The sequence below is a fragment of the Chinchilla lanigera genome, unplaced genomic scaffold (assembly GCF_000276665.1).
Source record: "Chinchilla lanigera isolate Chin_1 unplaced genomic scaffold, ChiLan1.0 scaffold00053, whole genome shotgun sequence".
In the NCBI taxonomy this organism is placed as follows: domain Eukaryota; kingdom Metazoa; phylum Chordata; class Mammalia; order Rodentia; family Chinchillidae; genus Chinchilla; species Chinchilla lanigera.
Window position 1 is genome coordinate 13288459 of NW_004955454.1, and position 26431 is coordinate 13314889.

The following is a 26431-nucleotide window of genomic DNA, read 5'->3' on the forward strand; positions in this document are numbered from 1 at the left end:
AGCCCGCAGTCCTGGGAATAACGGAGCGGTTACTGTGAAGCAGGCTGTGTTCTGAGCTTTTCGGGTACAGCGCTGAGCTCCTCTGCACTGCCATGCAGCCGGGAAAGGTGTGAGTGTCTTGCAGCTCTGACCTCACACTCGGCCTCAGGGCCACCACTCTTGCGGCGTTGCTGGTGGCTGGGTTAGCGTGGCTGACCTTTGGGCGCGGCGCCTCCCCGCTGTGCCCTGGCTTCCCGGGCAGCTGTAATTAAACCGTGAGCGCAGCTGCTCCCCTCCGGTCCAGCCCAGAGGGACCGGGAGAGGGAACCGCACCTGGCGTAGCATCTCGTACAGTCTGCAGTGCTTGTCTTTGTCCTCGCATACTGACGGCCTCAGGGCAAGTCTCTTAGCCATTTCATCCCTGGAACTTATCACCTTGCTTGACGGATTCTAACAACGGTTCGACCCGAATTAGAAAAATGACCTGGATGTAGTGACTCTGCCTCTTCACCACCGAATCCCTCCGCGGATGTCTTCCTAACTCTGCACCCCGCCCTTCTTTCTCCCTTCCCTTGGCAGCCCATGGGATCCGAATGCATGGAGATGCGCAAGAGGCAGACGCTGGCCTCGCAGGACGCTCCCGGGGGCGCCCCTGTGGCCCAGGCCGGAGCTGAGAGCCGGGGCTCCAACGCCTGCTGCTTCTGCTGGTGCTGCTGCTGCAGCTGTTCGTGGTAAGGTTTGGGACTTTTTCTTTAAAAAAAAATCAGTGTGCTACTGCCTAGGAAGTGTGCCCTTGAATAGTGTCCGCTTATGATTAATTCATCATTTTTTAAAGCAACTACTATATGCCTAATACTGAAGAACACCAAAAAAAAATTTTTTTAACCGCCAGTAATAAGCTACCTTTGTCAAATTCTCAAGGAATTTATATTCAAACACTAAAACTCAGGGTAGCATAGGTTAGACCACTAAAGAACAACGTAAGGCTGTGATGATCACAGGTCATCTTTCGGGCACAAGCAGCAGAAACTCTACATAATTGGTCGGAAAGGCATTCCTTTGCTGCAAAAGTTTTGTGGAAGAGTTGGGATTTAAAATGGGTCTTAGGACCGGGGATATAGCTCAGCGGCACAAGCACCTGCCTGGCAAGTGCAAGGTCCTGAGTTCGATTCCTGGTACCAAAAAAAAAATAAAATGGGTCTTATAGCCAGGTGCGGTGGCACACACCAGTTATCCCAGCATTCAGGAGGCTGAGGCAGGAAGATTGCCACAAGTTTGAAGCTAACCTGGGCTACATAGTTCAAGGCCACCCTGAACTACATAGCAAGACCCTGACTCAAAAATAAGTAAGTAAATAAATAAATAAATAAATAGGTCTTGTAAGTGCTGCCTCCCAGCCCTAAGCTGAGTCTAGGGTTACGAGGTCCAGGTTTTATCTCCTGCTGCTTCCATTTTAATTTTGTTTCTTAATAGAGAAATGTCAAAACATATGCTTAAAATTCAGACAAAAATCTAAAAGCGTAGTCTGACTTCCTGGCAGCGGAAGATACACAGTCTTTGCTTTACAAAAAGAGGGAGAACTCGCTTGAATGTGACGCGCTCAGGGCTGAGTCGCTGCTGAGGGTGTGGAGGAACCAGGCTTCACTCCGAGCGGTCACGGCGCGCTGGGCTGCACCTGTGAAATCCTGGATATGAAGAGCGCCTCGAGCGGCCCAGCTTTTGCGCTGCTGTAGGCGGGTAGGTTCCCGCAAATGTGCGAAGGCTTGGCTCCGGGTCAGACCAAGGCTTCACTGTCCGTCAGAGAAGAAACCCGGACCCCGAGGTGATGGCGAACAGTGATATAGAACTATTGCAGTGGTCCCCGGGGAGGAAGCGGGATCGGAAATAAACATAGGAGGTTTGCTCTGCTCCTCCCGCTTGATTTAAGCGCTTTTGTTACCTTCCAAGAAATTCAGGCCTGTGGACAGCGCCAGCCATAGACCATCCCAGGGACCGATGGGATCTCAGACCGGAGGCGGGAGCGTGTTGGTGGGGGCATGTTGGTGGGGCGCTCACAGGGCTAACAGCCCGGCCCTGGCAAGCCCGCTGTCTCCACAGGGAGCTGCGGGGAGTCCCCCGAGAAAGCGCATGTTTAGGGCCTGCCCTGCCTGGGGAGGACGCCCGGCAACCACAGCCTCCCTCTCCACTCCTTCACTCTGCCTGGAGGTCAGTGCTGACTGGAGGCCATCGTCTGAGAGAGGAGCAGAACAGGAGGGGTCCCGGTGCCTCTGAGACTCCAGCTGGCATTTCTGGTGTCTCCCACTCCTTGGGCGGGGCCCGGCGTCCTGAGGACGGAAAGGCTGGCAGGCCGAGGCAGGCGAGTTCCTGCTAGTCCTAAATGCCACAGGGTAAATGAGATGGGGGCTGCGGCTGCCCCGCATCACCACCACTTACATAGCACCCATCGTGTCTATAAAAAGCGAAAGAATTGTCTTCAGAGGTCTAACTGAAAACTCAAACTGTAACTCAAGAGTGTAGAAAATAAGACATTCCCAGACATACTCGAATTACTACTTACAGACCTCCCTAAAAGAAATAAGAAAGAAAGAAAAAAAAAGAAATACGAAAGGCTCTTAGTGTTTCAGGGAAAAAAAAGTGAATCCAGGGGGAAATCACAGACAGTAAGTGTCAGTATAGACCCAAAAGGGGTCAAATGTGATATCTGGCATTTAATTTCATGTTAAAAACTGTAAAACCCAGCTGCAAGCAAATAATCTCATGTTGGTGATAGACAAATCAAATCACTGAAGTCTTGCTTGGAAAAAATCTAAGACAATTTTCTTTTAAAATTAATGACATTTATAATTAGTGTAAAAATATAACGCCCAGTGTGGCAGCACACACCCATGATCCCAGCATTCAGGAGGGTGAGGCAGGAGGATTCCCGTGAGTTAGAAGCTAGCCTCATCTACATAGTAAGTTCAAGGCCAGCCTGAACTACCTAGCAAGAGACTGTCTCAAAGAATAAAATTAAAAATAAAAATAATATGTTATTTTCACATCAGTGGAAGGCAATTCATTTTCCCTGATTATTTTTTTCTTAGTAGTCTTTTGAGATTTATCTATGCAGTATACATAATGCAGTCAATTTTTTCTTTCTTTCTTTCTTACTTTCTTTCTTTCTTTCTTTCTCTTTTTTTTTTTTTTCTTTCTTTTTTCTTTTTCAGCCAGGGTCTCACTATGCAGTTCAGGCTGGCTTTAAACTCACTTTTTAGCCCAGACTGGCCTCGAACTTGCAGCGATCTTCCTGCTTCAGCTTCCCAAGTGCTGCATTACAGGTGTGCACCACTGTGCGTGATGCAGTCAATTTTTAAGAAAGAGAAATGGCAAAATGTTTCCTGAGCCCTTTGACATCTTTCTCAAAGTTCATCTCCACAGCCTTCTAGTATTAGTGTTACAAACTAGAAAACACACAGACTCTTGCTCTTTTGAAAATTACTTTTTTTATTTACAGAAAGTTGAAGAATTTTTTCCGTCCTTATAACTCAAGATATATCTAAGCACGGATCTTTACTGAACATTTCTAAACCCTGGTGAGCAACCAGCGTGGCTTCTGCTGACATTTTCTCTTTCCTTGTTATCAGTCACGGTAGACCTCGATAAACAAAACTTGAACAAAACTATATTCTTCAGTCTTTTTAGAATTTATGGTCTCCTTTAAAAAATATGTCTACTTTGACCTGATGAGGTAGGAAAAAATGTCAAAGCTTTAAGCAAATTTTGCATTATTTAGCTCACAGTATAGCTGCCAGTTCTCTCAGGAATCGCGTGTCAGATTCAGAATTCCTTTCTCTCTTCACGTTCCGTACCCATTGTGCAGCTGGGTGTTTGACTTACAGAAGAAGTCAGGCGGTGTTGATGCCCACGTAGAGGCTGACACCTCGTGCTTCTCGGGTTTTTTGTTTTGTTTTGTTGCATTTTGAAGAAACCACTGTTTATTGAAATTTTATTTATTTATTTTTCGAGTTTCAAGTATTTTTGAAGTCCTAGCATTGTGAAAGAAATTCAAAAGGGGTCTTGCATGTTTAATGGTTTTTGCCTTTAAAGAAAAACAAAGCCTTACGTACATACACCCAGTGAAAATTCATAAAATGGACTGCAGAGAATAAGCTATCAAGAATTTATAAAATGGGGGCTGGAGATTTAGCTCAGCGGCACAGCGCCTGCCTGGCAAGTGCAAGGTTGTGAGTTTGGTTCCCGGTACCGGAAAAAAAAAAAAAAAGAATTTATAAAATGGACTGGAAATGTTAAAGAAAGACATAATAAAATAGAAGCATTACTACAGCAGCAATAATAAGATAAAAAAAAACTCAAATCATCAATGAAAAATGCATACTTTAGGAACCAGGGATGTAGTTTGCTGGTAAAATACATATTTAGCATGCGTAAGACCCTAGGTCCAACCTCTAGCACCTTTCCCCCCCAAAACAGCCACTTTTAAATTCAAGGAACACTAAAACCATTCCTGCTGAAGTCAAGGGTAACAAACGGATGTCCGCAGTCTTTATTACTGCTTGACATTGTATTTTATGTATCAGTTAGACAACAGAAAACAATTAGTGGCCTAAGAATGCGGGAAAAGAAGAGATAAAATTCTCCCTATTTGTAGAAATGAAAGTCTACCTGGACAGCTCAAGAGAATTGTTTTTATTTTTGAGAGTCATTGCTAGAGCTGACGCAAACATGGGCGAATTCAGTATGGTAGATAGAAATTAACATTACAATTGCCTTTAAGACATATCTAAAGTATATTTTAAAAACTCTACATTTCAAAAACAAAAAACAAATAACTTTAAAAGTCTTCAAAGGATAGAGAGACATGTCTCCAAGATATGCAGTAGTTAAATACTTGCAAAGATGCTCAGTATTATTAGTCATTAGCAAATAAATGCAAATCCAGCCACAGTGAGAGAACATTTCACGTTCACTTTGGAGACCAGAATCAAAAAGACAACAATAATGTCTATTAACAAGGATACAGAGGGCTGGGGATTTAGCTCAGTGGCACAGCGCCTGCCCGGCAAGTGCAAGGTCATGAGTTCAATCCCTGGTACCAAAAAACAAACAAAAAAAAAAAAGCAAGGATACAGAGAGATTAGATCTCAAATATTGTTTGAGGGAGTGTAAAATGGTACAGCTGCTTTAAGAAAAAGTTTGAGAGTTCCTCGCAATGTTAAAAATAGTTACCATATGCTGCCACAGTTCTACCCTTAGGCGTCTAACCTAAGAGAAACAAAAATATGTGTGGATAGAAACTTGCAGAGGGGTGTACATGGCATCATTCATGCCACCAAAATGTGGGAAAAGTATCCATCTGTTGATGAATGGGTAAACAACGTGCAGTAGAGTGTACAATCATAGAACGTGGTATAATCATACGATGTAATATTATTCAACCAGAGAAGGAAGTACTCGTGTATGCTACATTCAACACAAGTACACTATGGAAACTTTGTGAAAGATGCCGGCCACAAGAGATCGGGTAATTTATGATTCAGAATTGGCAAGTCCAGAGGGACTGGATGTAGATCATCAGTGTTTCCACAGCCTGGGGCAGCAGGAGAGATGGGTGTTATTATGGGAGGGACTTCCAACAGGTATGGGTTTCTTTGGGGGACCGTGAAAATATTCTGCAGCGTGGTGAGGGCTGCTCGAGCTTTTGAGTATGATACTAAAAACCGCTGACTTGTACACCTCAAACAGGTAGACTTGGTGGGATGTGAATGACCGCTCAGTAAAACCACCAAGAAACCATAGCCTTCATGTGTACAAATAGTAACTGCTTAGAAAAAGGTAGATGGGGCCGGGGAGACGGCTCAGGGGCACATGCGCCTGCCTGGCAAGTGCAAGATGCTGAGCTGGATTCCTGGAACCCCTCACCCCCCAAAAAAGGAAAAGTAGATGTAAAATTCCATTTACAATAATAACAAAAATGCTTGGGATAAATTTACAGCGACATGTACAATACTATTTAAGAAACAAATTTTCTTCAATGATACAATAGTGGGTTTTGATTGATTTTTTTCTAAAACTTTTCTACATGTGCCAATAAATGTTTAAAAGCTCCATTTTGACTAGAAACAAAGCATGTAAGATGTATAATGTTTTTAAGGCACAGAAAATGAAATAACCCAAAATATTCCTGGCAGTCTTTTTCTTTTTAGTATTTTCTTCATCCAACCAAGCATAATAATCTTTTTTGAGACGGGATCTCACTATGTAGTTCAGGTTGACCTTGAACTCACAGACCAGGCTGGCCTCAAACTCATGGTGATTTTACTGCCACAGCCTCCCAAGTGTGTGGCCCCACGTCAGGCAACCACAATAATTTATAACCTTTCCTCAGTTACGGTAGGATGCAGTGTTACAAATAAATTTATTTTTCTAATACTGCTATAGTTTGGATTTTGAATGTTGCCAAAAGACTTGTGTGTTTAATGCTTGGCCTTAGGGTGGCGCTATAGGGAGACGGTAGAAGCGGGAGAGGTAGCGCCCCGTGGGGGTGGCCCTCAGAGGGGATGGTGGGTGACAGCTCCTTCCTCTCCTTTGCTAGTGGTAACAGCAAGGTTTTTTGGCTTTTGTTTGTTTTTTCCAGTTTTTATTTTTAAATTTTATTTTAAAGATAAAAACCCACAAAATTTCAAAACAAGGTAATAGGAGGGTAACTGGTTAGTGCATTGCATACTTCATTTTTAAATTAGCTACTCAGAGTACAAGAGAGGCATTTAATTGTCCAAGCAACAGTAGCACAAACGTTTCTTTTCAATGAACTAAGAGAAATTGGCAATAGAACTATCTCAACTATCGTATATATTTTTCCCTTTCTTTTCTCCTCTCCCTCACCCCCGTTTCTCTTCGGCAGGAGCAGTTTTGCTGGGCCGTTCACCCCTCCCGTGATAGGCTGCCTGCCCCCAGGGCCAACACCACGGGCTGGCCAATCAGACCGGACGTCCAAAACTATAAGCCAGAATGGCCCTCCTTTCTTATAACGGAATATACACTCGTGTATTTTCTTACAGTGACCGAAAACTAACACAGATACCTTATTGTCAAATTTCGGTTTTCTTAGAAAACCAAACATGTTTATGTAGGTCAGTTAATCCCAGTCTCAGAGTACTGGGATTAACACATGTGCCATGACATGTGTTCTTCTTTCCAAGAAAAGCAGTTAGAATCATGTTCTTTTTTTAAAAAAGTTTACTTGACTTTAACTTCTCTTTGTGTGTTAAGAAAGACTTTCCCTGATGCAAGGGACCTTGTCTTCCTCCTACAGCCTCACCGTAAGAAACCAAGAAGAACACAGGCCCACGAGGGCCACGCGCGAACTCAGAACAAACTTCCCGGCCTGCGAAGAAAGGTGAGGCGTGGGGTTCTGGTTGATTGGCTAACAGAAGTACGGACCTTTCTCTTGCTGCGTTTTATGTTTCAGCTGAACTTAGACAAGTTTTCTACAGTTTAACAGCATCGAATCTCAGCGTGGCATAACTTTCCCTCGGCAGGGCCCCTTTGAATTCACTGTGTTAACGGGGTTGAGAGGCGCCGATTCCAGACTGCGCGAACGGCACGCACCTCCCGCCCGCAGCAGCAGGGCTGAGCCCAGCCTGGGCAGCCCGTGTCTCGGCGAGAGCCTGTCTCTAACGAGTAAAAACGGGCTGGGAAAGCAGCTTAATCCGGATAATAATAATATTAATACTGGTTCAAGCCCCAGTGCTGCAAGGGAGGGAGGGAAGGAGGGAGGAGGGGAAATAAAGTCCATTAATCTAATTCCCCTGCTAACCACAGATATAAATTGATCCCTTTTGTCGCTGTGAGTTCGAGGCCAGCCTGCGCTACATAGCAAGACCCTGTCTCAAAAACAAAAACAAAAATAAAACAACAAAAAAAAATTGATCCATCTTGAGAAACCACAATAATACAATTTTATTCTTAGAGACTTTTAAAAATAAGACTACAATGAAACAACATAGTTTTCAGCAGCATTTAGGCAGTTTGGTTTTTTCTGAATTATTAATTTATACTGAATGGCTAAAGTATTGTTTTTCAATGTTTTGAAAGAACACATGAACTACTTTAATGCCAAACTTTATATTTCTTCCTGTATTATCAGTTAATTTACTGTACTTTAATTGTTCTTATTCTTGATGTTATGCCTGTATAATTGTGGACATTAGACAAATATCCTAAAAGCACTAATCAAAGAAATTTTAGATTAAATTACCTCTTTTTTTATACTGGAGATTTAACCCAGGGCCTTCAAACTAAACTACAAGGCTGGACGTGGTGGCGCACGCCTGTAATCCCAGCACGCGGGAGGCTGAGGCAGGAGGATCGTTGCAAGTTCAAGACCAGCCTGGGCTACAAAGTGAGCTCAAGGCCAGCCTGAACTGCATAGTGACACCTTGTCTCAAAAAAGGCAAAAAATAAAAAATAAAAATAAAAATAAAGCATACTGAACTACATAAATAGCTCATTTTTTACATTGAGATGGGATTGTGCTAACTTGCCCAGGCTGGACTTGAATTTGAGATCCTCCTGCCTCAGTCTCAGAGTACTGGGATTAGCACATGTGCCATGACATCTGGCCTAAATTGTTTATTTTTGAGAGGAAAAAAGCTAATGGTCCAAAATTTCTTAAAAATTTTTCTTGTTTATCCCTGACCAGCTCTTTCAAAGTCTAGGAGGCATGTTAAAATCTTCCACTGTGTATGAGTCTATTAAAAACGGTAGGTAAGGCTGGGTGTGGAGGCCCTCGCCTATCCATTCCAACACTTGGGAGGCTGAGGCAGGAGGATTGCTTCCAGTTCGAGATCAATCTGGGCTACATAGTGAGTTCAAGGCCAGCCTAGACTACATAGTGAGACCCTATCTCAGATAAAAGTAGGCGACTTATCGATCCGCATGCATCACTTTCCGGGAAGGTCACATCGGAATCGGAATGCCTGCACCTGGTCCTGGCGCTGATGGTCCTACCCATACAACCTTGGGCGCTAGACTTGGGGGCTGCGTTCCACCTCAGTTTTCTCCTGCAGCGTGGGGATGATGATGGTGAGCTGTAGCTAAGCCAGTCGAGGACTGTTGGGAGTTCTCACTAAGCTGGGGCCGGCGGAGCAGAGCCGGGGCGGCAGGCGCTCTGTGGGCCCCGCCCTTCGCTTGCTCACAAAAATTGCCGCCGAGCGAGCCTGCAGATCTGATGCCGTCCGCTTCCGGCGCTGCTTGGGGTATGTTGTACGTACTGCGTCTCCCGGACGTCTCGCCCGTCTACGCATTTTCAATTTTCTGGTAAAAATAGCATTCCGTCAGATTTTGGCCCACCTGAGTCTCCGTCAGTTATTTTGATCATTTCTGGTGTGTTTAATCTCTCAGCCAATTCCGTGGCTGGGTCCTGCAATTCCTCCTAATGGTTTCCTTGTTTTTTCCTTTGCGTAGGAACCACCCTTTCTTTTGTTTTAGTTGCTTTACTAGTATGGAACACAGGGTGGGACCTTTCTTCTTAAAAACATCCTACTGTCATTACCTTTAACTTTTTCAAAATCATTCTTTAATGTGTGTTTCTTAAGTGATAGGAGGAAAAGATATCTTGTGAATTCACATATTTTTATAATTTTTTTTCTTTTGTGCTGAGAATCAAGCTAAGGACCTTGTGCTTCCCAGGCAGGTGCTTGTGCCACTGAAGTACATCTGCAGCCCTTCAAATTTTTGTTTTGAGACAGGATCTCACTTTGCCTTGAGCTCATTATGTGGCCCAGGCTGGCCTTGAACTCACAGCAATCATCCTGCCTCAGCCTCCCAAGTGCTGGGATTACAGGCATGTGCCAACATGGCCAGCACTGAATTCACATATTTAAGGAACATAATTTACCATACTTTAAACTTCTCTAATATAATTGAACTTTGTGAAAATAATCGAGGATTAGCCGGGCAAAGTGGCGCATGCCTGTAATCCCAGCTACTCAGGAGGCTGAGGCAGGAAGGCTGCAAGTTTGAGGCCAGCTGGGCAGTTTAGCAGAACTTTGTCTCAAAAAATTAAAATGAAAATAGGTGGGAGTATAGTTCAGCAGCGCAATGTTTGCCTACCACGCACCAGACCCTGAGTTCAATCCCAGCACTGAAAAAACAACAAAAAACAATAACCCAGGATTCATACATAGATAAATTTTTTTATTTTATTTAAAATCATAGTTTAAAAAATAACTTCGAGTTATGATACATTTCTTTATACATAATAATTTTTCATGATGAATTCATCTGACATGATTAAACCAAAACCAAACAATATAAAAACATTATAATAAAAAATTTATTTTTGCTAGGGTGGTGTAGCTCAGATAAGGAATGTATATTTTGAGCCCCTGTACACGGGAGAGTGTTTTTCTGTAATTTTCAGGTAACTAGGATGAGTTGTCTGCATATGCACTTCTTGATCTCCCTTTTTTGATGTACAACCTGTACCCCCCAAAACCAAACGGAGAGTTTTCTCCTTATGACGCCAGATAAAGGAGCCAAAGCCTTTGCAAATACAGAATTACAGCTCTTGCCTAAACCTAAAATGCGGGCTGGGGATTTAGCTCAGCGGCACAGCGCCTGCCTGGCAAGCGCAAGGTCGTGAGTTCGATTCCCGGTACTGGAAAAAAAAAAAAACCAAAAAAATAAAAAATAAATAAATAAACCTAACATGCTTTGTAAAAGAATATGATAAAGTACTTTAAAAACGAAACCAAGAGCAAGCTGAGCCCTGAGCTGTGACTGCTAAGCACACGAAAGCAGGGTTGTTGCTTTTTCCCCAGTGCGTAAGGACCAAACGCTCCCGATTTATAGCTCACCTTTATGAGTTTTCAGCTTCAAGAGGGTGGCAAAGCAGTGCACACTCGGTAAGAGCCGTACCTTGAGTTTTGAATTTGGGTCTTTCCCCAGATGAGCGGTGTGTGGTATGAGCATCTCAGGATGAGAGGAGCTTTTAAAAATGAAAAATTACTGTTGGAATCTGTAAATGGATCACTAGGATAGAAGATTAGATACAGCTGCTGGTGTCGTGTGCCTGCCTGTTATCAGCCACTCAGGAGCCTGAGGCAGGGGTATCACAGGTTCCCAAGTTCAAGGCCAGTGTGGACAACTTAGCAAGAGCCTATCTCAAAATACAGATAAAGTAAATACAGTAGTGAAAGGTCTGGGATGTAGCTCAGTGTTAGAGCACTTGCCTAGCACATGTGAGGCCCCAGGTTCAATCCTCAGCATTGCAAAAAAAAAAAAAAAAGAAAGAAACAAAAAAGGAAAGAAAGAAAAGGTACGAAGATTAGATACAGCTAAAGAACTAGCTTGTGAACTTCAAGGTATCCAAAAAGACCACGTGACAAAGGAGACTGAAATATAAAAATCAAATCAGAAAACTGAAGGCTAAAGTGACAAGAATTAACATAACATCTAGTCAAAGTTCCCGATTAAAGGCGGAAAAGCAGGAAATAATAGTTAAGATTTTCCAGATCGGATGAAAGACACGAATTCTCAGAAATGTGTGTGTGTGTGTGTGTGTGTGTCCCACAGTGTATATCAGGTAAGGTGAATGTTCCCTACACCTAGACCTAATTGTACTGAAACTGTAGAATAAAAAAAAACAAAGAGGAGACTTAAAAGCAGCTACGAAGAGAAGACAGGTTGCCTAGAAGTATATAAGACGGAGCAGAGTTGTCAGCTGAAATTCTGGGCACCAGAAACACAATCATCGGCAAATGCTATGCAGAAACAACGCCCACCTAGAATTGTGTATCCAGCCCAACTGTGTTCCAGGAGTAAGGGAGGAACTAGGACCTTCGCAGATAAAACAGAAACAGAGATGTTACCACCAGCAGATGTGTGAAGAACTGAAGGGTAATTTCCAGGAAGAAAGTGACCCCAAATGGAAAGTCTGAATTGTAAGACAAAATGCTGAGCAAATACGTTAACACCAGTATAAGCAGATCTAAACAACTACTGCTGGTATCAAATAATCGTCTGTGATACTGGGAAGCTAAAAGAAACACAGAGGCCGGGTATGCTAGCGCACACCTGTAATCCCAGCACTCGGGAGGCTGAGGCAGGAGGACTGCTGTGAGTTCAAGCCCAGCCTGGGTTACAAACTGAGCTCAAGGTCAGCCTGAACTGCATAGCAAGACCCTGTCTAAAAAAGACAACAAAAAAAGTGTCCTGCCTAGAAAAAAGACACCTTTTCCTGGTTTGCAGGACGGTGTCACGTCAGTAAGTGGCAACCTTCCAGAAATGGTGGCTGCAAATTCTAAATTTAGTCCACCCAGGGTTTGTGTCTATCCACTGTTCTATACTGCCTCCCAATACTAATATCAAACAAAAACTTTACAAAACTTTGAAAGTAGATCCCTGGGATTCAAGGCCAGCCTGAGCTACATAGTGAGACCCAGTTTCAAAAAGCAAAAATTTACTTTTTCTCAAAAACAAAAATTTAAAAACACTTTATAGATAGAATCACTACTAAAGTATTAAAGGGTTTAGTTCACTAGTAAGTTATAACAACTTACATATAACTAATTAAAATGGTCCCAAAATGTAAAAAACAAAAATCACTAAAGCAAGGAATTTTCAAATCTGCTACCATAACAAAACTTTCCGCATTCTGCTCTCAGTTATAGATATCCCTAAGAGACAGAAATTTTAAACCAGGCCTAGTGCTGCATGCCTGTAATCCCAGCACTGGGGAGGCTGAGGCAGGAAAATCATTGAGAGTTCAAAACAATCCTGGGCTATATAGCAAGACCTATCTCAAAAAAACAAATAAAAAAATAGGCAAGTTATGTGGAAACCTGCATCCAATCATTTCAAAAGACCTATTTTTCTCAAGCATACATAAAATATTTATAGTAACTGACCAAGCATTACCTCATAAAGTATCTTAATATATTTTTAGGATCATTGTTAAACAGACTGTTCCCTCTGACCCAATACAATTAAAATCAAAGCCAGAAAAAAAAATCAAACAATTTCTTAAAAATTCTAATCTAAAAATTCTCATGTTTAATATTTTTAAAATGACTTCCATGTAGCTCCTCAAAGAGCAAATCATAAGGTTTAAAAAAAAACCTTATGTGGGAGTGGTGGGAGGCTGAGGCAGGAGGATCACCATGAGTTTGAGGCCAGCCTGGGCTATATAGTGAGACCCTGTCTCAAAAAAAAAAAAAAAATTTATAATTGATGTACACGAAAGTGCTATGTATCAACCTGAGGATGTAAGGAATTCAGTAAGTAGAGAAAAATACATAACCCTAAATGTTTGTAAGAAAAGGCACCCAGACTAATCATTACTGAGTTGAGTTCCCCTTAATAAGCATAAAGAAACTAGGAGAAGGAGGATGCTAATCTGTAAGCACAGAAACAAAGTAACAGACAGACAGACACAGTGAAGACAAGGCAAAGGCTGATTCTCTAAAAAGACTTACGAAATATATTATCTTCTGCTAGGTCCAAAAAATACAAGGAAAGCTCAACGAAATACAATTAGAAATGAAAATAGAAATTAAAATTTCCTTAGAAATCAAAATGCAGCCAGGCGTGGTGGCACACACCTGTAATCCCAGCACTCCAGAGGCTGAGGCAGGAGGATCATTAGGAGTTCGAGGCCAGTGTGGGCTACAAAGTGAGCTCAAGGCCAGCCTGCACTGCACAGCGAGACCCTGTCTCAAAAAGACAAAAAATAAAAAAATAACAAACATTGCCCGATCTGTCTGGATGGAGGAACTCCGAGTAGTTATTCTAGCACTTAGTCTGCACATTTTGGCCACAAAAGGTGCCGAACAGTTTGTTTGATAGAAGCCTTCTGCCAAGGCTTAAGGAAAGAACAGCAGGTCTGCCCTTGCCTGGCGGGGACAAATCCACCCAGTTCTTCTGTTGCCGGAGGGAGAGGCCGTGCTTTGGGGCCCAGATTCCGCCGAGCTGCAGTAACGACCCCTCTGCCTCCTTCCCCCGGCGCCCAGCCCGGCCCCGACCCTGGAGGAGGTCAGCGCCTGGGCGCAGTCCTTCGACAACGTGATGGCGGCGCCGGCCGGCAGGAACGCGTTCCGGGCGTTCCTGCGCACGGAGTTCAGCGAGGAGAACATGCTGTTCTGGATGGCCTGCGAGGAGCTGAAGAAGGAGGCGAGCCCGCGCGCCGCGGAGGAGAGAGCGAGGGTCATATACGAGGACTACATCTCCATTCTCTCCCCGAGAGAGGTGAGTGCCCCGAGGCCTTCTCCCCGCGAGCCCTCCGTGTGTGTGCGCGCTCGTGCTCCAAGGTGCGGAACACACTCCGCGCGCCCACGGCGTCCGGGTCGCCTTGACTGTCCCCAGAGGGCCGCCCGGTGAGGACGGCTGGAGGCGAGGCCTTCACCCATCGGGGAGCGGAGTAGGCAGGCAGGGCGCAGGAAAGGGGGTAACGTCCGGCGTGGGGCGCACTCCTGTAATCCCAGCACTCAGGAGGCTGAGGCAGGAGGATCCTTGCGAGTTCGAGGCCAGCCTGGGCTACAAAGTGAGCTCCAGGCCAGCCTGAACTGCATGGTGAGACCCTGTCTCAAAAAGACAAAAAAAGTGGGCGCGGGAAGAAGACAGCTCTAGTTCCTTCCTTCCCCCCTCTCAAGTGGCTCGGGACAGCTTTGAGCAGAGCAGTGACCGGAGCTGGGGATTGGGGGAAGCGGATCGCCAGGGCCTGCGGCAGATTAACCGTGGAGCTGGTACGCCTCGGGCCTGGTCCTGTGAGCACCAGCCATCCCGTGTGAGCACCTGGGCCGCTCGAACGCGGTTTGCACGCGAGAAAGAGCCCTGGCTGGGCGACGGAGAGGCGCGGGCTGGCTCTGGGAGACCCGACTGGAGGCTGCTGCCCAACCCAGCGGCCAGCAGCGAGCGGGCCCCACAGGGGTCACAGCGGGAGGGGCAGGGCCGCAGACCCGAGTAATGAAGGGACCCTGGGACTGACGCAGAGCTGGCGGGAAGAGGGGCGAGCAGGCCTCCAGCGGGGCGCGGCCGAGCTGCGTTCCTCCGCAGCCTGCGCGGGGTCTGGGGACGCGGCCGGCCCGTTTTCAGCTGCTGGGCTCGGAGACCACCCGTGCGTAGGCAACGGGGACCCTCAGAGGCTGATGGATTCGTGCGGCTGGAGAGAGAGCTCACTGATGTCAAAACTTAAACGAACGGCTTAGCTAGCTGCCTTTCTAGCTTGGCGTTAGTACCACGTGCAGTGCCAACTGATCGTACTCCTAGTTTTATATTAACAGCACATGCCGTGCGTGGCGTTGGAGCGATCGTGGCCAGCGAATGCGGGACGGGGTGACAGGTCCGTACTCAGAAGAGGGGTGCGCAGTCTGCTGTTACAGCTTCGGTTTGGGTTCTTGTCTGGTGTCCCACGGGTGAAGTCGGAGCCCAGTGGTTCCCTCTTTAATGAGACAGTCTATTTTGGGGTACGCAGAGCATCAGAGCGAAAACACTGAGGCGTCCAGGGCACGAAGTGCATCACAGGCGCTCTAAGTACATCTTTATGAAATCCTCAGCAAAACCTGGAACCAGCACCGGCATCATCTCCTTTTACGAGATGGGCTCGCTCGGAATTCATATCTAATGCGATACGGATAGGCCAGATGGGATTTCAGCACAGGCATGTCCGGTGCTTGGGCCCTGGGGGTGCAGCACGTGGTCCACACGCGTGCCCAACCCTCTGGGTGGCCGGTGCTCGTTTCCGGAGCTCTGCAGTGGTTTTCCAGCTGGGGAGACGCCGGTGGCACCCAGGTTTTAGCCCTTCTCTTCCTGGCACGGATGTGTGCGCAAGCTCTTTTGAAAGCACCAAAACGTGCGTGCTCCTGTCACCATTACTTAGAACGTGTGAGATGTGTCGGGAGCACAAGGTCCGGCCCTTCCTAGACGTACTGCCTGAATCCTGGCGGCGTCACAGGCCCTGGCCCAGGGGACGCGCCTAGCTCGGAAGCCCCAGAGCCTCCGTTCATTATGCTTTTGGTTCCTTTCCTGGCAGTTTGGATTTTTGGATGAACTTGCTAGGTTTGGGGTTTTCAGAAACCAAAATAAGCTCCGGGCGGTGGGGGCGGGTTCAGAGGGAGACGCGTCTGCTGCAGCTCTCTGTGCTCCGCCGGCAGGTCAGCCTGGACTCCCGAGTGCGGGAAATCATCAACAGCAACATGGGCCAGCCGTCCGCGCACATATTCGACGACGCCCAGCTGCAGATCTACACCCTCATGCTCAGAGACTCGTACCCCCGCTTCATGAACTCCGCCGTCTATAAGGACTTGCTGCAGTCCCTAGCTGAGAAGTCAGCTGAGAAGTCAGCTGAAGCGTAGGAGTTTTCCAATGTATTTATTATTGAGGAAACAATGGAAGAACTACCTGGACTACATCTAGCGCAGGGAATTTAGAGGTAGTAATGCCTTCCGCTGGAGTAACGCTCGCGCTGTTGGAATAACAAGTGCGACCTGCGTCCAACAAGAGGCCATACGTTCACGTTGTAAATCGCAGCCCCGGTTAGCGGTACTTCTGAGGGGAACCGATGCGGCTGTTTGAGAGTGTATTTGCATTTACAGGAGCAGTAGCGCGTTCCCAACGGCAGGGGGTGCACTGGAGGCCCCCAGCTGCCCGGAGCATGACGTCCATGCACAGGAGCAAGAGGGCCCGCTTTGTTTTGCATGAGTTCAGCGGCTGATTATCCCCGAAAGAAGAGATTCAAGCGCTTCTCAGCTACCTGCTCACTCCATCAGACCGGGCCTGAATACTTCCCTTATCATTGCCATGACAGGACCCAAGTTCACCTTTATAAGGATGTGGTCACTTGTACAGACAGTAATCCACTTTTCTTTCCTTTCTTTCTTTTTTCTTTTTTTTTTTTTTTTTTGGTACCGGGAATCGAACTCAGGACCTTGCGCTTGCCAGGAAGGCGCTTGTGCCGCTGAGCTATATCCCCGGCCCCGTTAATCCGCTTTCTATCCTAGCGTGAGTCCGTAGACACAGGTGTGCATGAGCGCCTCTACCTGGCTGATGTGAAGCAGTGTGCTCTGAAGTAGGTCGGTCTCGAGTGTTTGCCAAGGGAAGCAGGACTCAGGACATCCTTCCGTGGAAAAGTTAACTGTTATTTTCTGATCAGAATTTGTCGACCTAAAGAGCGCATTTTTAAGGTTCACAACTTGGTCGTGTTCACAGCAAACTTTCAAATAAGCATATTTCCATTTTTATGATGGAAAGAAATATGGGCATTTTCACTCTAGAAAAATAAAGCACAAGAATTTTATCTCCATTTTTATTTTTTCATATGTAAGTATTTGAGAAAGGTAACATTAAGCAGGGGTACATGCAGCGTATCTCAGCTCCCCGACCAGTGTTTGCTTTTAGAGCCCAATACCCTTCCCACAGGCGAATGGAACAACTTCAGAGCGCATAGGTAAAAATGGCTTGTAGCTCTAAAGCGCCCTGAGGACACCTCCTATGCAGTCAGTGGGAAAGACACAAAACCTGGGCTGGCGTCCGCAGTAGGTTAGACGCTAATCGAAAGAGGCGCCCCGCACGTTTCATCCCTCCTACGGGACAGCGCGGCTTTCCTCCCTCCCCTCGGTGCACTGAGCTACATCCCTGACACTTCTTTATTTTTTATTTTGAGCTGTTACTACGCAGACTGGGCTGAAACTTGGGACCCTCCTGCCTCAGCCTCCTGTGTAGCTGGGATTGCAGCTGTGTGCCATCATGCCCGCTGTCCCCTTGATCGTCCCCCGTACCTGGCCCGACCCCATCCTCACTGCTACTAAACTCCAGCGTCAAACCTATGCCCTGCGCCCTCGCCCTTGGTAAACCGTGTGCTTTACCACGGAAACGGCGAGCCTCTCCCCGCACCTCCCGTGTGCCCTTACACACGCGAAGCTCGGCATCTACTCCCCCTCCTTGCGTCCCTTCCCGGCCAGCTGGGTCCTTCTTTCTGCTCAGGGTTTCAGCCTTTTGCACGGGCTTTTGATTCCACTGGCTAATGTTTTTGTACCGCAGACGCGAACGCTGTCCTCCGGTAGTTCGCACTGTAAGGGGACGACGAGTTACGATACAGCGTAGCGCATAGAGGAAGGAAGGAGGTGAGCTCTGGGTGTGCATCGCTGCGGGACAACCTCGGCGGGGCGCCCGAGCGAGAGCGCACAGAGCGCACGGGTGTCCGAACCGCAGCGAGCCCGGTGCGTCCGCCGCATGCCGATGCGGGCGTGAGGACGTCGGAGGCGACCACAGGAGGGCGGCCGGCTGGCGGGCGGATGGCCGAGACTCCAGGCAGGACACACACACGCATGAGAGCGCCTGCGGCGGTGCCGCGTGCGGAGGGCGGAGGGCGGAGCGCACTGCAAGCACGCTACGCACAGGCACGCCACACTGCAAGCGCGCTGCACACACCCGCGCACACACCCGCACTGTAAGCAAGCCGCACACACATGCGCGCACACACACGCACTGCAAGCACGCTGCACACATGCACACATGTATGCACATACCACACGCACTGCAAGCATGCCGCACACACATGCGCGCACACACACGCACTGCAAGCACGCCGCACACACATGCGCGCACATGCGCACTGCAAGCACGCCGCATACATGCACACACACACGCACACACACACACACTGCAAGCACGCTGCACACACACGCGCGCACATCCGCACTGCAAGCACGCCGCACACACACACGCGCACACATCCTCACTGCAAGCGTGCTGCACACACGCACACACGCACGCACGCACACCCGCACTGCAAGCGCGCTGCACGCCCCAGGTAACGAGCTGCTCCCATCGCGGCTGCTGGTTCTCCCCTCCCGCCAGCCTTTCCCCAGGCCCACACTGCTGCCTGCGATTTTCACCTCCTCGTTTCCGCCGAAGCCAGGGTGAGGCACCAGCTGCTCTGCGGAGGCCTCCGTGGCGCCCGGAGGCCTGAACACACTGCTCCCCGCCTCTTCTCAGAGGAGGGCCGCGCTGCCCGCGCCGACAGCGCCCTCCTTGCAAGCCGGCTTCCGGGCCTTGTGAGCCCCTGCCAGTTCTCCACGTTCTCCTCTACCGCTCCCCAGGGAACGGAGCAGAACGGCTGAGGCCTCGGGCTGTGCAGCCGGGGGTTCAGACGCCGCACTGACACGGGGCAGGGGGGACTTCCTCGTGTGTAAAGACAGGGATGGTAAATGCTACCTGTGCTTAACCTTACTCTGAGGGTTAAACTCCTCCATGCAGCCAGGCACGGTGGTATCCGAGGCTGAGGCAGGAGGATCGCAGCAGGTTGAAGGCCAGCCTCGGCTGTAGCGTGAGTTCAAGGTCAGCCTGAGCCGAACTCCGTGACGAAGCCCTGTCTCAAGAAACCCAAACAAGCCTAGTGCATGTAAGATAAAGTACCGCAAGCTACCGCTATCGTTAGTCATTCACTAAATGTGGCGGCCCTAGGGCTTGGGCCTGGGCCCTCTTCTGAGCGATGGGCTGTTGGTTCTCGTATCCCTCCTCGGGAAATACCCAAGTGTACTGAAGACCTCCAGTAGGGACCTGGTCCCGGCCCCTCCTGAACCGGGGCTCAGCTGCCCGCTGGCGCTGCGCGGGCGCACCCCTCCCATGAGCGGACGCCAGCCTTCCGCCCTGGAGCCCTCACCCGGGGCCGCCCACCCCGCAGCCTGGCCTCGCTTGCAGTGCGGGCAGCGAGCCACCCAGCCACGCCCAGGCCTGGTGTCAGCGCCCCCCTTCCCCCGTTTCCAGTTATTAAACATCTCCCCGGTCCCTCGCTTCCCTCTTCCGACTCCTGCCGAACCTTCCCTGCACCACGGCCAAGGAGCCCTCGCTCCCGCGCCGTCAGCCGCGCACCCCACCCTTCGCGTCATCCGGTGGCCCCCTCACGGCAGCGCTACCTACGGCTAACCCGCCACCCAAAACCTCTCGGTACTTGCTGACCGCCTGGATACGAGCCATGACCTCTCAGCTGCTGGGCCGCGCGCTCGCCAGCCCCGCTTCCACGGCAGACCCGGCGCTTGCAGAAAAGGGACGCACAGCGCTCGGCTCTCAGCTGCACACGGGAGCTCGGGCCCCACCGGCTGCTGCCTCCTACGCTCACTCTGAATCGCCACCCTTGTCCCGGTAACTCTTACCGGCCCTTCAGGAACAGCCTGTGATCTACCCCACGAAGCACCCTGACAGCCTCACGTGGAGGCCCTCCGTCACACGGAACATGTGTACTGGGTTCCGGGGATGCGCTGAGCACGTCCATCACCTCAGCTGTCACACGTTCTGCTTACATATGCAGGGTATTGTTTCCACCGCACTGTAAACTCTGTTTTACTCGTTTTCTCTTTCATAGTCAGCTTACAGCCATAATCAATAAATGTGAGGATTACAGATTTGCTACAAAGGAAAACTTCCATGCCAAATTGTTTCCAACATATAACTACTCAGAAAGATGCCATCATCGCCTATGTGACTACGGAGTTCACCACTACTACGGATCCATTCAGCAGCTAAACCCCACATGAATCTCAGATGATCCTATGAATGCAGTTCAAGACTTCCGCTTTTCAGTACAATTTCACAGGGTGATTTCGTTGGGATGGCCCTCTCTCCATTTGGATAAATGTATACGAATTCCAAATGGTTTAACGATCTGAATGTTTTAAAGTAAGAATACATAAGAATACTGGAAAAATACAGGAAATATTTTTATAACTTCCAATGAAAACGTTTTCCTAAACAAGACAAAATTCAGAAACCATAAAATACTAATAGATTTTATTATAAAATATTTTCAGTTTTCATGCCATGAAAAAACTGATAAACTTCAGACTCTAAAACAGACTACAGATATGTAGAACATTTATAGACATATATAGAACTTTCCACACAACACAATACATATTTTCAAATACACACAGAACATTCTCCAAGACAGATCTCGTGTAATGTCATAAAACAAGTCTTAACAAATATAAGATAGAAATCATATCAGGAATCTTTTCCAACCACAATGGATTCAATCTACAATATAAAAGAAAAACTGAAAAACTCACAAATATGTGGAAACTAACATACTCTTGAACAACCAATGGGTGCAAAATCGGGCACTTGACAAAATTCAACACGATTTCACAAAAGCAGCTCAGCAAGTTAGGAATTTACCTCAAAATAATAGTTACGTGTGAGGTCCCACACTCAACATCATACTCAACACAATCAAATAAAAACCTCTCTCCTCCAAGGCCGGGATAAAGCCAGGGCATGGAAGCCGTTCTCTGTTCGTCGCAGCACTAGGGAATCACAGCCAGACACCGAGCAAGGGAGGAAATTAAAGGCATGCACGTCCTACCTGCAAATGAGATCTTCGTGAAATTCAATAATGTTGCAAGCTACAAATTCAACACACAGAATTTCTACGTATTAACATGGTTATCTGAAAAATAAAGCAACTGACTTATAGTAGCATAAAACATTCTTAGGATAATCAAGGAGGTGAAAGACACACTGAAAACTGCAAAACACCGAACAGAGAAATGAAAGGCTGCGCTCGGTACTCACGAGCTCGCCCAGCTCTGAAGGGTCACTCACTCCATGCCAAGCATATTTTTTTTTTTTTGTCTTTTTGAGACAGGGTCTCGATATGCACCTCAGGCTGGCCTTGAGCTCACTTTGTAGCCCAGGCTGGTCTCAAACTCGCAACAATCCTCCTGCCTCAGCCTCCCAAGTGCTGGGATTACAGGCGTGTGCCACCACACCCGGCCATGCCAAGCATTTTCTTTATGAGACTTACTGACAAGCTCCGGATTTTGCACAAGTGCTGCAATAACTGCAATTACTTCTCCCGACCAAGAACAGCGTGGCAGCTTTCACACTGCCCTGCCTTTTCAATTTTGTCGCAACTTCAGGCAGACGACTGTAAACATCTCCCAAAGCTTCCCGTGCAAAACTGTTGATTTCCCCGTTCTGGTTCCATTTTTTTGGTTATTATCCGTGTTTCCCTGTAAACTTACGCACTGTGAGAGCCAGCCTGGAGCGTGGCATCCCCATGGCACCTGGGAGGGTGGTGCTACTGAGCTTACACCACCGCAGCGTCACCTCAGCAGGGCTCACACTGCGCAGGGCAGGGTGGGGCGTGCGGCGCTAATCCCACTCCGGGGGTGTCTCCGTGACTGGAGTTCTGATGCTAAAGGTAGACAGGAGCTCCCGTTTACAGCCGCATTAGCACAACAGGCAGGAAAGGACCATGAGCTAAACGGGCGCTGACAAGCCAGTGGAAAAGTGGTCAGTACACACCGCGGACCACTATCCACTCCCAGAGAAGGAACTCCCGCCATAGCAGACAGGACTGATGGATCGAGATGATGAATGGAATGCACTAGCCATTGGATAAACACTGTCCTAGGAGTATGCAGAATAAGTGCTGTTCTAGGAACCCGTGCCAAGAAACCCGTCAGCTATGCCATCGTCTCCGCGCTGTCATGGCAGACGGCACTATTACACAAGTATTTTTACTTTAGGACAATTCAGTCATCCACTTACAGGAACATGGGCGAACGGCACATTAATCACATAGGAAATGTTTTTCCGTGCAGTCATGGCCGTTAAGAAAAACATAAAAATGATCAGCCGAGAAGACCCACCAGCGAGCCATCTGCGGTTGTTCCCTGTGCCTTCCTCTCCCGCCCTGTATCTAGGTAAACAAGGACAAGGACACACAGGCGGACATGAAAAAAGTGCTTTTTCAATTACTATACTTTGGCTTCACTTTGTAGAAACCACCTAAAGTGACCATCTCCCAAGGTTGCAGCTCATTACATTTCCTTCGAAGTTGGAGTCTAGAAACAGACCAACCTGCGGTTGTTGTCCCATCTTCGGTCTCCAGGCCGTGGAACGTTCTCCACACCCTAACTCGGGTACAGCCAAGAACCGTGATGCGCGGACGCAGCCACGACCAGGAGAAGCTGTCACGAGCAACTCCTGTGCGGCGGGTATCCCTGCAGGTGCTGCGGGCACAGCAGCTGTTCCACGCTTCTCATCGCTGAGATACAAGGCCGACGCCCAGAGTCCAGGGAGCTCACGTTTACCTGACCGTCTCTACAGGTTCCACTCCCCAGCCGGCTGACCAAGGCGAGGAGCAGCCGTTCACGGCAGGCAGAAGACAGCGAAAGCAAGCAAGAAGCCCCAGCGACCCTTCTGCTGTCCCTGACGCCTCTCCAGGACACCTGCCCTTGGGGGTGGCACTCACACCCTTCACCCTAGGGCCCTCGACCCCAGGGTCACACGCCGTAGACCCAGCCACCTCGGAAAAGCGCCACCCGTGACCGCACGCGGCTCTGGGGGACACCCGGCGTAACGGCAGCGAACGAAGCTCTCACAGGAATGTACTCGGCCCTTCTCTACCAAACCTCAGCTCTCGGCCACGCACGCCCCCTGCTTTCAGCTGGCCCCGCCGCGTGCTGACTGCAAGGTCCTTCACCGTAACTCTGCCGTTACTGCCCAGGGGTCTTCAGCAACTGCTCTGCTTCCTGCATGGTAACATTTCAAACGTCTGTCTGCACTTCTTGCGATGAGATTTTCACCAGTCCTCCGCTGCCAATGAGCACCCCAGCCACACTTCCCGGGGCACACTCAGTGCCTCCTGGATGGCTCGCTTCCCACAGCGAAGTTGAACAACTGCTGACCAAAACTCCACACATCACAGCTCTCCAATGGCAGCTTCATTTTGAAAAATCAATCCAAATCCACAAATTATACTTTGACCTTTAAGAACAATCACTGAAAAAAAAATAACTATAAAAATTCAAAAGCACAGACTGTTACTTCTTTTGTTGTCTTAATACTTCAAACATTGTCTACCTGTAAGGTGCGGAGGTTTAAACGCTTGGGCACACAGGAATATTTCAGAACCGCTGTTACGCGGGAGCAGGATTCCTAAGTCCGTGTTCAGCACTCAAGTGGACAAGACCACTACGAGCGTCGCCTCCCCTCCGCCACGGCGGCCCTTCACTCCCGCCACCCTGGCCTGGCTTAGTCCCCTGGCTTGTTCACTCAGCAGCTCCTCTGTCCTGAAAGCGAACGTCCTATAAAATACGACTTGTGGTAGTACTGCACTGCACTTCCTTCCCCAGGCGCGGCACTTCCCAGCAGTAAGACTCACACCTCGTGTCAAGAGCACCGAGAGGCAGCGCTCACGTCTGCTCAGAGCCGCTCCACCACGCGGCCAGGGAAGGACAGCACGCTCGGTGCTAGGAAGACCACGCTGCACTTCAGCAAAACTGTAACTTAAAAACACCTTGGTAGGTAGAAGAAAATGGGAAACTCTTCAACAAAAGGTAGAACAAAATTCAGCGTATAAATAAAATGACAAAATGTGATACACAGTTAACAACAACAAAATTTTATTGAATTACAAATTTTAAAATCAATCACTTAATTTAAAAATCGAACTATTTTAACTTCATTCTTCTTAAACCCATTCTCTCAGAAATGCACTTTATTTTTGCAACGACGAAGCAGACGGTTCACCCGGGAGCTAACAAAGCGGAGGGGGGCTGGCACCCACGGCCGGCCCTGGTCCTGGGCACCCTCGCTGTTACCACGAGACGACTTCCAGTCAGGAAGCTGGCAGGGCAGAGCGGAGCGCCAGCGTGCACAGAGGCCCTCCGCAGCCCGCAGGGCGGCTGGAGGCTCCGCGCTGGCGGTCGTTAGGATGTGCCGCAGCGACGGTACCCAGCAGACTCCGTGAAAACCGCCTTTCTTATTACTAACAGAACGAACGGCATACTCTTAAACAGAAGTAAAACTTAACTTCAGATCTGCGCTCTAAGACTGCTTGTATAGCCCACATGTCCAGGTGGAAAACACTAACAGAAAAGGACAAAAAGTACGACTCCGAACAAAAATACTTTCTACCAGTCTCTGTATGAGAAGACCACAGCTTTAATGATCCATACAATTTTTATGCTTAATCCTTGGTCAGTATAGATTTGAAATCAAAACCTATGCATGAACTGTTTACGATAATGACACTACCAGTGCACTAACAATCTCTTCCCCGGATGTCTTCCTGTGAGGGAAAAAATCGTCAGAAGCTTTTATTCTTTGCCTGTGAGAGGATTTCTGAAAGCCTACTACACTATTTTAGTTTCTGCAAAACTGAAATACACTACAAAGTCAAATAGGTAAATAAACAATAAAACCAGAATGACTTCAACAAAGCTGTATTTCCAAAAGTAGAATCTATTACGAACAAGTAATATACACGTACAAGAAGTGATGAGCAAGGGTTAGTTACAGATGCAAAATGGTATCTTCTTATTGCAGGTTTGTGAACATAATAATAAAATCAAATTAGATACTATTTCAAATATGTACAATTTAGATTAGCTGGACAAGAATTACTTGAAGACATACCATATCTGTAAACCTAAAATTATTTTACCTTTTTGCTTCCTCTATTATTTCTGGGTACAGGCCAATATGAAGAAAGTAACTTCTGGTTATGTATTCATTAACAAAGAACAACAATTTCTACTATGTATGTTTCAGACTGTAAAAAGTTAAGAACACTTCAAGAAGAAAAAAATAAAAATAAACTGTCAAAAGTTTAATTGAGAAAAGATTAATATCAACTTACTTATAAAAATGAAAAAAAGTATTGAAACAGATATCATACAATTATCGTATGGTTTTCCTACTCATGTGAAACTACAGAAGGCATTTGAGGAAGGGATGTTAGATCAAAATCCAAAAACTAATTTGTGGGATGTATGTCATTTTAAAACCCTGACTTGCAGGAAAACTAATTGCTTGCCCTAGTTTTAAAGCTAATTACAAAATCCATTTTCTTAATGGTCCAGATCCAATTCTTCCAACTCAACAGAACTGTCAAAAAAGAAGAAATATTTCTATGAGAACTTAAAACGAACAATGATATATATCTCCCACTTAGCATATACTTTGCATTGTTTCTGAAAAAGCATATCTGAGGAGACACAGTATGTTTTTCATGCACAGTCACCATGTGTCTTAAATGCCTGATTTTCCAACCTCGCAGGAGTGGCCATGGTGGCACACTCCTAGAACCCAGCTATCTGAAAGGCTGAGGCAGGAAGATCACAAACTCAAACACTGCCGGGCAACACAGTGAGACTCTCGCAAAAGAAAATTTAGAAAGGGTTGGGGACATAGCTCAGCGATAGAGCATTTCCCTGGCCTGCATTAGGCCCTGCACTCGGACTCATCCCCAATACTTAAAAGAGACAGACAGATGGACAGACAGACAGAGACAATGACAACAGGCAGGCAGTTGTGCATGGTGGCATACACCCCTGTAATTCAAGCACTCTGGGAGACTGAGGGAGGAGGACTACAAGTTCAAGCCTAAAGTGACTTAGTGAGACCCTGTTCAAAATTTAAAAAACAGGGCCAAGAAGATAGCTCA

At 47.5% G+C, this 26431-nt stretch overlaps 2 protein-coding genes across 3 annotated transcripts in view; one reads left to right on the forward strand and one right to left on the reverse strand.

The window, feature by feature from the left end:
- Rgs20 (regulator of G-protein signaling 20) overlaps window positions 1-17272 on the forward strand; it is a 34322-nt gene extending 17050 nt beyond the window's left edge. Inside the window, exons 3-6 of the mRNA XM_005396066.2 lie at window positions 559-710; window positions 7292-7375; window positions 13992-14226; window positions 16131-17272. Coding sequence (XP_005396123.1) covers window positions 562-710; window positions 7292-7375; window positions 13992-14226; window positions 16131-16331 — 669 coding nt within the window. The 5' untranslated portion in view covers window positions 559-561 and the 3' untranslated portion in view covers window positions 16332-17272. The remainder of the gene's footprint in view (window positions 1-558; window positions 711-7291; window positions 7376-13991; window positions 14227-16130) is intronic.
- Window positions 17273-24364: 7092 nt separating this feature from the next.
- The window catches only part of Tcea1 (transcription elongation factor A (SII), 1), a gene marked incomplete at its 5' end in the record, with an annotated part of 34306 nt that continues 32239 nt past the window's right edge, over window positions 24365-26431 (reverse strand). For both annotated transcript variants that reach the window (XM_013520184.1, XM_013520183.1), the window contains 1 exon segment: window positions 24365-25872. In XM_013520184.1, the coding sequence (XP_013375638.1) occupies window positions 25864-25872 (9 nt within the window).